The sequence below is a fragment of the Cynoglossus semilaevis genome, chromosome 6, assembly GCF_000523025.1.
Source record: "Cynoglossus semilaevis isolate Cse_v1.0 chromosome 6, Cse_v1.0, whole genome shotgun sequence".
Classification (NCBI taxonomy): Eukaryota; Metazoa; Chordata; class Actinopteri; order Pleuronectiformes; family Cynoglossidae; genus Cynoglossus; species Cynoglossus semilaevis.
In genome coordinates this window covers 13,018,775-13,028,222 of record NC_024312.1, presented here as the reverse complement: position 1 = coordinate 13,028,222, position 9,448 = coordinate 13,018,775, and the positions used below count along the sequence as shown (strand labels likewise).

Sequence of the window (9,448 nt, the reverse complement as noted above, 5' to 3'; positions counted from 1 at the left end):
CGGGAAGCGGCAGAGGCTCGCCCCTCGACCTCAGACACGCTCAGTTAGGACAGAGCCTCTCTCGGCAGACATCCACGCGCAAACAGCCTGCACAGACACGCAAGGCAAACGCACAGGTGTCCCACTCACGCAGGTCGAGCTTTCAGTCCGCGCGACGCTGCTCCGCGCACAACCACGAGCCGTACGCGGCCCACGCGGAGCACGCGGGCTGCACCGTCTACTGCTACTTCTGCTACTGCTGCTACTGTTGCTGCCTCGCGCTCCTCTCCTTCTCTCTCTTCCTCCTCCTGTCTCCGCTTCATAACACCGTGTCCTTCCCCACACTTTCCTCAAATACGGCTTCACCTCCTTCCTCCCCCTCCCTCTCCCTTCCACGATCATCCTCTCCCCGTTTGGATGACCTTTCCTGTGCCTCTCCTGGCATCAACCTGACGTCTCCACTGAAGTGTCCACCGCCACCTTGCGTTGGTTCCGCCCAGGTCTTCTCATCTCGGGTGCTCACCAAATCTGATCCTCTCACCTCCTCCTTTCATTGCTCTTCCACCTCCTCCCCGCCTCCCCCTCGTCCCATCCTGTGCCGCCCATGGCCTTCGTCACAATCTCTTATCTCCCTGCTCCTCTGCCCTCCCAGCTTCGGGGATCAGGTCTTGTCCTACGCCTCCACCTTGGATCACATTCCCTCTGGTCCGGCTCGACCCAGGACTCTGTTACGACAGCAGAGTCTCCAGCAGCCTCTCATCCACCCGCCTGGCCCCGGCCTTGGTCAGCCGCCCACCACATCCCAGAGCTTGGGACAATTACACACAGCACCTGGACAACCAGGGGCAGGTGGGGGAGGAGGCACGAGCGGTGACGGTGGTGGTGCAGGTACCGGAGGTGGCCCCCGGGGGGCGCGGGCCGGTCCGGCCGGCGCAGGAGCCTCTCGTTACAGAGGCGGTGGGTCAGGAAGTCGCTCGCGGGCCAATCCTGGAAGCTGGGATTACATGATGGACCAGATGCGGAACCGTGGCCTGGACGTCAAGTCCTTCATGTGAGTCTTTACAAGAGTTATTCATGTTTCTGTAGAGCCAGTTTAACCTTCGTATTTGTGGTTTTATATCAGACCATATTTGTCAGTAACGTTGTGATGTTGATTCTGAACTGATTTCTCCCTCTGTTAAATACTTAGTATTTCTTGTTCTTTGAAGAGTTTTTCTCGTCCTTTTTTTCCTTATATCCAGGGAAGGATATTTCTTTTATGTGTGCTGTAGATGTGTGTTTTTACAACAACCTTGAACAAATACAGTCCACTCAATCTACATCGTACGTTTCTCACATGAAATGAGAAATATATTGTAAATGCGTATTTAGTGTAGACTTCAAAAAATGTAAATGAGTTGTTGTCCTAAGCTTCAAGCTACTATAATCAAGGAGACGGATCAGTGTCTGATTTGATTTAGTGGTCGTGGATCACACAGTCATATTAACAGTTAAGACTGTGTTAATTAAAGTGCTTATATATTACCTTTGGATATGTGATATGCTTTATGATCCTCTCCATACTCAAGTGAAAGTGTATAATGAGTAAATGCATCATGGGCAATAATAGCCTTCAACAGTAGACGCCAAGTGTCTTAATGAGCAATCTGTCACGAAAGGCCTTTTTTTTTTTCCGCTTATTTTAGCACGAATGGCAATACGTGCGTGAAAAACACGGAAGGAAGTTGGGACACACTGTGGGCTATTTCTGTCCCAGACTGTGATAAAATGTTCAATGTTCACGCTGCGTGCACGGCTAACCAGCAACATCTGTTTGGATGGCATTTAGCCGATCTGTTAGCGGGCGCTGTCTTTGCAGGGTGGAGGTGGTGCTGCTGGTTTATAGTGTTTGTACAGCAGTGTCAAGAAGAGGCAACTGTTTTGAAATTCCTTTCCCTTTTACACATCCGTTCCCTTTTTTTTTATCTTATATTATTATTTTATTTACACATCCGTTCCCTTTTTTTTTTTCTTATATTTTTTGCAGATAATCCACACTTACAAAACTGAAGTGTTTCTCAAAACACCCACTGGAGCTTGAAGCTGAATGGATGGGTCATATAGATCATATTGAGATTTCTAATTTCTTTAATTTCTTAATTTACCATTTTAAAATTCGATGATCTTTTGCCAGATTATCTTTAAATAAAGAAAGTCAATGGCTATGACTGGACTTTCTCTGAATGAAGTAAATTAGTAAGTACACATTTCATTGTGTCCAATGACCTATGGACTGGTACTGATCCGCGGACCGCGGGTTGGGCACCCCTGATCTGTACAGTCTTAAGTCTTCAGTCTTAAGGGGAACTATATTGGTGATATAGGGGCCCTTTAAGGGGAACTGTATTGGTGATATAGGAGTGTGGTTCCATTGGGACTTGAACCCAGAACCTTCTGCATGTAAGGCAAACTGATGATGATCACTACACTCTAGAACAACTCCAGTGTTTGAATTGACTTGTGAAAATGTCTGCACAGATAATGAGGCCCATGGAAATATTCTGATGAAGCCGCACTTCGCATCACATCCACGCGCAGGGTTAGTCGGTGTTTACCATAACATGACACCTCATTTCCAGTATCACTGTTACTTTCACGGTGATAGTAGATCTGCTGACGTGTGTCAGGGTGTGTACATCAGCCAGGCCACGTGTCACTGTGCACCAGTATATGAACAGGGGTTAAGCAGCTCTGCGTAGATTGGAGTTCACCCTGGAGCATTGATCTTATGTCACCAGCACCATTACCTCGACAACATATTGTTGCCGCGAGCGGTGGCGGTGGCGGTGGGAGGGGCCCGATGAGGCGGAGAGGGAGACGGTGATGGGATAAAGAAGGACACTGCCAATGTGTTTAATGCGCCTTTGCACCAAATCCATTCCACAGTAGCTCCTTGTGTGCATCAAAGACAGAATATCAGCCGCTCCACAGTAGCTCCTTGTGTGCATCAAAAGCTCCACGAATGCCACGAATGCTAGCCACCATTAAAAAAAAAATGTAGCTTCAAGGTCGGGCAGAATATCAGCCGTAATCTTTAACTATATAGAAGCCATCACTGTAAATTGAGGTCAGTGGTTTATTACTTGATCTGTGTAATTAATGGCAACGTGGCAAAGTAAAAGACATTTTGGCCACAGCACTTACACGGTGTGTTCACGGCTAAGTAAACGCTTCTATGTCATTGACAGGAACGCCAGTCGATGGAGCTCCTGGGAGATTAGTTTTCCCGCTTTTTTTGGGCTTAAAAATCAATCATTCGTCCTGGTTTCATGAATGTCTGCCCCCCTTCTTTACCTGTGTTGCCTTAATATGTGTCAGATGGATTGGAGTGTTTCACCAATATCTCTGAGTGCAAACGCTCGTTTTCTGCAGCTGATGGCAGAGGAAGGAGCCAATAGTTCTCCCACTGTCAATACCAGCACAGGACCACATCATGCTAATTCTTTCCCAGAAGGCACTTGTGTGTGTCCAGAAAGACTGAGTGACCTAATTCATCTCCTCTAGAAACCCTACGATCCAAACCTAAAGCTCTGCTGTGTGCGGTTGACACCTGTAATAATGGGCTCCACGTGGCGGATATGAAATACAGAAGTATCTCGTAATTAACGCACACTTAACTCGTCGTTTTCAATACCGAGAATGACTCCTTTCATTCACTCAGGTTATTTCCGCGAGGGCGGCCATGTTGGGTCACTATCTTGTTACATGTGCCCATAGTGAAAAATAGTGTTTTTCATGGAAGAAACTGTTAAATCGTGATGCAGTGTGCTTTTATAGAAATAAAAATATAATATATATTTTATATAATATTTAAATGTATGAACCACATGGTAGTGTGTGTAATCCTGAGTAGGGAGAAGCCACAGTGCGTCCTGGGCCAGATCATGGCAATCCTCAACACTTTCAAAAGAGAGAAATCACAACCCAGTCGAAAGGTCAAGCTTCACACCTGTGGATGTTGGTGATGAGAATGAAGGAAAAAAGAAACAGAACACAGGTAATTAAGAGCAGGAGATAAGGATTAGAAGGAGGAGAGGGGGGGGATTTGGAAAAGCCTCGGCAGCGGAACGAGGAGATGAAACAAGACGAGTGCCACGTGGACAGCGAGAGAGCGCTGACCCAGAAACTGGTGACATCACTCGGTGAACCTCAAGATACTGTGTCGCTCAAATAGAAACAATTAGTCCAGATCTTAATGAGGCCTAATGGAATCTCAGCTCTAGAGAAGGGCGAGAGCCACCATGTTCAGGGGAGGCAGGTTAGCAGTAGATAAACGACTGTGTGTGTGTGGGCGTTGATGCGCCTACACTGAACCGTTACATGTGTGGAAGCAGATGTTCGAGCTGCTCATCATCGACCTTTTCCCTGATTATTTGTTTTGTTGATGAAGATTAAACCGTTATATATATAGTTGTTTTTTTTGTTTTTTTAAATTTGATTCTTTGGGTTTAATATCCTTCCCTGGTGATGCATTTCTTGACCGATTTTGTGAGTGTTTCCCCTGTTACTGCTTCAACGGTCTTATATTGTTCTGCCTCTCTGCTTTGTGTCCTTGTTTTCACCTGAAGTTACCTGTCTTCTCTCCTCCTGCACCACGTCCTCTCTATGTGTGGTTCCTCTGTCCTCTGGCCTCTCCTCTGGCCTCTCCTTCTCTCCGTCTTTATCTCTGATTGCATGTCTTTTCATGGGGAGCCAGTGAAGGCAAGATGGTGGTCCTGGCTTTGGCCATAGGTGTGGCCGAGCAAGATGACTTTGCCAATATCCCTGACCTGCAGGAGGCAGCACAGGCAGCACCGCCGCCGGCCAATCAGGAGCCCCCTCCTGAGAAGAGGTACCAGATAACTTGTGAGGGTGCTTGTGTGCGCGAGTGTGTTTGAGAGCGAATGGGATGCGGTTGATAGGTTGTGATAGAAGAGAACAACAAGAGATCGTTTTCAGAGTCCAGGTTGAGAACGGAAGCGTAGTGGTGTTTTTGTTGAGTCACGGCACTCATGTGCATTATGCTGCAGACTGCACTTGAAATAGCATCAAAGCTGCGTACACTCAGGGAATCAAAACAAGAGCTGACCATGAAACCAAATAAAGAAACAAACGAACGGAAAAAAAACCCCCCAAAAAAACTGGAGTCTGCAGAGGAATGATGAGTGACTCTGGGGATTGGCTGTAAAGCAGTTGACAGCAGCGAGAGGCTCCATGACGGCCTTTCCTCTGCTTCTCATGAAAAACTGTGTGTTGTCATCCCGGCATCTGTTCATCCTGATCAAGATAAATCATCTCCCCGTCACATCCACATTCTGCTGCTCTTCTTCCATTTTGGATTTGTTTTGTGTTCACTATCCTGTTGGTAATGATCATATTTCCTTTGTATTCTGGAGCTCTGATTATCCCACCTCCCTCCTCCTCCACTGCTCTCCTCTTTTTTTTTCTTCCGCTCATTAGCTTCCTTCAATCACCCTCTGCTGCTACGAGTCCCGTCTCTGTAGCTCCACTCAGGGCCCCAGAAAGCCCCCCTCATTATTCCACAACATGTTAGTCACTTACACAACCGTGCTGCTATAAATAGACCTGTTCCTGGCCAACAACTCTACACACTGTCCGCTCCCAAAATAATGAGTTTGGCAAACTGTCTCGATATTTAAAAAAAAAAAAGTCGATGACCAACGGACGTGTGAGGTTCTCGGTGTCACCATGAGGCAAACTTAAGGTGAACGCAGTGAGACTTGATTTCCTCTGCAGTCCAATTAGGCCGATTCAGCCCCCGATGGATGCTGTGACTAATTGGAGACAAATTCCAGATCCCTAATATGACACACCTTAACACTTAATGGAACAGATTTCCATTTATTTGTCTCACAGGTTAGTTCGGATTGACAAGTGTGCCATCGATTTGACACGCGTTTTAAAGCTGAGCTGATAACAGATTAAGTTTGCCGTGTTTATCAGAGAAGGTTCTGGAATCTTTAGAATATCAGGTCTCTGCAGGGATACTGTCTCACAGAGGGTTAAGAAATAAATGTTTTTTTTTAACATCTTTTTGAAAAACCCATGTTGCGATCACTGAAATTTCAGAACGTTAAGCTTCAGTATTTTCCAGGAGCAATCCCGTTATTGACACAAGCGTCTTTAGAAACAATGGATGTAATTAGGTCAGAACCATTAGGGGGAACCATTCACCGCGATAATCAGTAAATATGTGATATGTCATTCATTTATTATGTCCGCCCCGGTCCTTAATGACAGGAAGTTGGGGACGTCTGCCTTGGACTGTTTCAAACAACACCTTGTCTGCGTTTAGCCTTTATTTCGAGCCCAGGTCTCAGCTTCTGTTCTTGGAAAAAGGAGGCAACAGATCAGGATCAAGTGTTTGTGGCCTCCAAACAGCTGCTTTAAGATCCTCATAGAACTACACGGACTACGGAGCCACAGTACTCTGTTCACATTACAGTTTTTGTTTTTCTGAAAACCTCCTCCCACTGCTGAAAACCACTAATGGAAAACATCAACAGTGGAACACGGCGGCTGCCTCAGCCCTCAGTACGAGGGACTTGACTAAGCTAATGATGATTGAGTGTATTTTGACGTTTCCTCGAACAGAACTGCGGCTTTTTAATTTGCTTTAGTCCAAACAAAATGACTGGCAGTTTGCAGACTTTGAATAATGTAGCACCGGGGGAACAAACGAAGGAAGAAGTGAACGCGTCAGATTCACTGACTCTCAGCCCTCTCCTGGGCTCTACGCTAATTCCACTCTAGCCGTGCATTGTGTTGTTTGTTTCATGATAATTCCCAATAAGGAGGATAATTACTGATTTAGGCACGCCTTAATTGAACACTAAATTTGAAGGCTCGAGTAAACATTACGCGTCCTCCGTGTGTTGGAAATGCAGGGTTTAAAGCTCGCTGGGAGTGTGCGATTCCCTGCGGTGTTAGTGCTGACTTCACAGATGTCCGTCCGTGATTTAATCAATCACGCTCTCGGCGTATTGCTCATACTGAGTGGGGCTCTCGAGCGTCGAGCCGGAGACAAAGCCATTCTCTAATTTTGCCTCTCACTCTCCACACATCCCTCCATGTAGTCGTATCATCACAGTGTGTCCGTGAACGTCAGCCACGTCCTTCATATTCCTGTCACTCATCAGCCACGTTGCATCTCTCTCTTGTAAGACGTGTAAAAACTAAACCGACTGAAAAACAGGTCACTGGTGAATTGTTTCAGCCAAACCCGAAGTCTCCGAAGTGATTTTGACACTTAGACGTAAACGTCTTCTTTCTCACCTCGGAGTGAAACCCCCTGACGGGTGATGAAAGAAAAGAGCTGCTTTAAACCCAAACGACACCCAGTGGTGTCCTAGAGAAGAGAGAAACGGCCGGTGTTGGAACAAAACAAAGTACCCGCACGTGAAAATACTGCAGTTATTTTTATACATTTGCTGATTTAGGATGATGGGTCTACTATGACATAGAGGGTCCTTGCTGGACGCCCCAGGTACAAATTGACCGAGGCCCTACCTCGTAAAGGCCTAGCAGGGAGTTTTGTTCCGGCGAGGACATCCAGCGTAAAAATGTAGCAGATCACGAGGCGGACGAGCGTTGCGGTGACACCTCGGTGATAGGAGAAAAAAGGCTACGGTGTTTCTGTTGACTCAGGTTTCAATGTATATTAGTTTGCATGACTTTTAAAGAGGAAATCCTTCCCATTGGACCAGTCTCTCTCGTCACTGCTGCCAGGACTTGGAAAAGTTACGCGGACCTTTGGTTCCTACAAAGACGAAACAGTTTTATTTGCCGTTGTTATCTCTGACACAGCCATGTCGTTGCGAAGCCCCACGATGGGCGCAGACTCTAAAGCTGTGGCTGTGGCCTCCAAAAGAGCTCGACACGAAAGACAATTCCTATTTTAGAATTATTTAGAATTTTTTTTTTTTTAAATATGAAAATACAGCACTACAGATAACAACAGCAGCTTTTATCTGTCCCCTCTGACTGACGCTACACTGTGAGTTGGCCGTAGTTGATGTCAAGCCAAACACAGTTTAATCCCCACCGGCCCTGTGTAGGTGTTATGATGTTATGATGTTATGATGTTATAATATTCATTACAGTCTCTCAGTGATGTCGTGAGGGTGTTAATGATGGCTGCATGAGTGCGTGTCTCATGATGATCGAGGGTTTGAAGTGCTGGCTGTTTGACGGCCACGACGGAGACTTTCAAACCAAAGACTGCGGCGCATGCGGGATCGCAGCAGAGAGAGGGAAGGGAAACACACACACAGAACGGGCCGACGTCTAATCTGGGTTACAAATGTTTACATCCCAGACGGTGATAGCTTGTACAGGCTGGAAAGCCTAATTAGGACGTTACGCTGGCTCGTTAATGCCTCGTTGGTCTCCGATCCGTGAGTCACTGAGTCTGTATCGTAGGTTCTCCTCCGGTGTTGCTATAACGGGAGGCTGCAGTTCCACAGAGCTTTGAATCCAGATCAGTAAGCTGACAGTCCAATGGAGACGCTGTGTCGTTTCATCACGATGTGTAGGTCGGGGAGTGTTTTTTATAAAACGCAACTCGGAGTTATTAATAGATATTGATGCTTTGATTTTTTTTTCTGCCACTCAGATGTGATGCGTTCACCGTTTCACTAAACAGGAATGGCTCTGGAAAATTCCGTTTCAAATCAATTCAAATTAGTGTTTTAAATAGGGCTGTCCATAATTAGCCCATTAACTGCAATGAATCATTGGAGAAATTATAACAGATTCAATCCGTATATTATTTGATAATTCCACCGTCCATCCGGTCGTTGTTGCCTGTGTCTGTGGCGCAGAGCCGTTACAGGTCGTAATTTACACCCGCCGTGGGAAATAGTTTTCTTTTCACCAAAGCATCTCAAGACTTAAATACCATCTGATTTTCCGACCTTCTGCATGTTACACGTAATTTTCTTTATATATATAATATCATTTAAAGTCACACATTAAATCACTTCTGAAACACATACATCTACCTGCTGTGAGTTAGATTTTGTTTCTGCAAACATACTGATTTTTCTTGGAGGATTTGTCTCAATTAATCTTGATTAAGTAATCAAAATCAAATCAAAAAGGTAAACGTTTTAAACGTGTCAAACTCAAGGCCCGGGGGCCAAATGCTGCCCGCCAAGCCACTGCGGGCCGGTACCAAATGACCTATGGACCAGTACTGGTCCACGAACCAGGGGTTGGGGACTCCTGATCTATACAGAGGTAGAACGCTAGTCAGAGTAGAAAGAGTTTTTTTTTTGTTTTTTGTATTGTTTAAGATCAACGTCGCGTCAGTCACAGATGTGGATTTTCAATAAATGTAAATGCGTTGTTTTAACCATATTTTCTTGGGGGGGGGGGGGGGGAAAACAACATCCCCCCCAACATTATGATCTGTGGGAAAAAAAAAATG

The 9,448-nt window shown here is 45.8% G+C and overlaps 2 protein-coding genes across 2 annotated transcripts in view; both read left to right on the top strand.

Annotated features, from left to right (window-relative positions):
• Window positions 1-853, top strand: part of LOC112487117 (uncharacterized) — a 54,714-nt gene extending 53,861 nt beyond the window's left edge. The window contains exon 7 of the mRNA XM_025056350.1: window positions 632-853. Within this exon, the coding sequence (XP_024912118.1) occupies window positions 632-853 (222 nt within the window). The remainder of the gene's footprint in view (window positions 1-631) is intronic.
• The window catches only part of LOC103380297 (synaptotagmin-7), a 19,496-nt gene continuing 10,129 nt past the window's right edge, over window positions 82-9,448 (top strand). Inside the window, exons 1-2 of the mRNA XM_017033018.1 lie at window positions 82-1,030; window positions 4,715-4,849. Of these exons, the coding sequence (XP_016888507.1) occupies window positions 984-1,030; window positions 4,715-4,849 (182 nt within the window). The 5' untranslated portion in view covers window positions 82-983. The remainder of the gene's footprint in view (window positions 1,031-4,714; window positions 4,850-9,448) is intronic.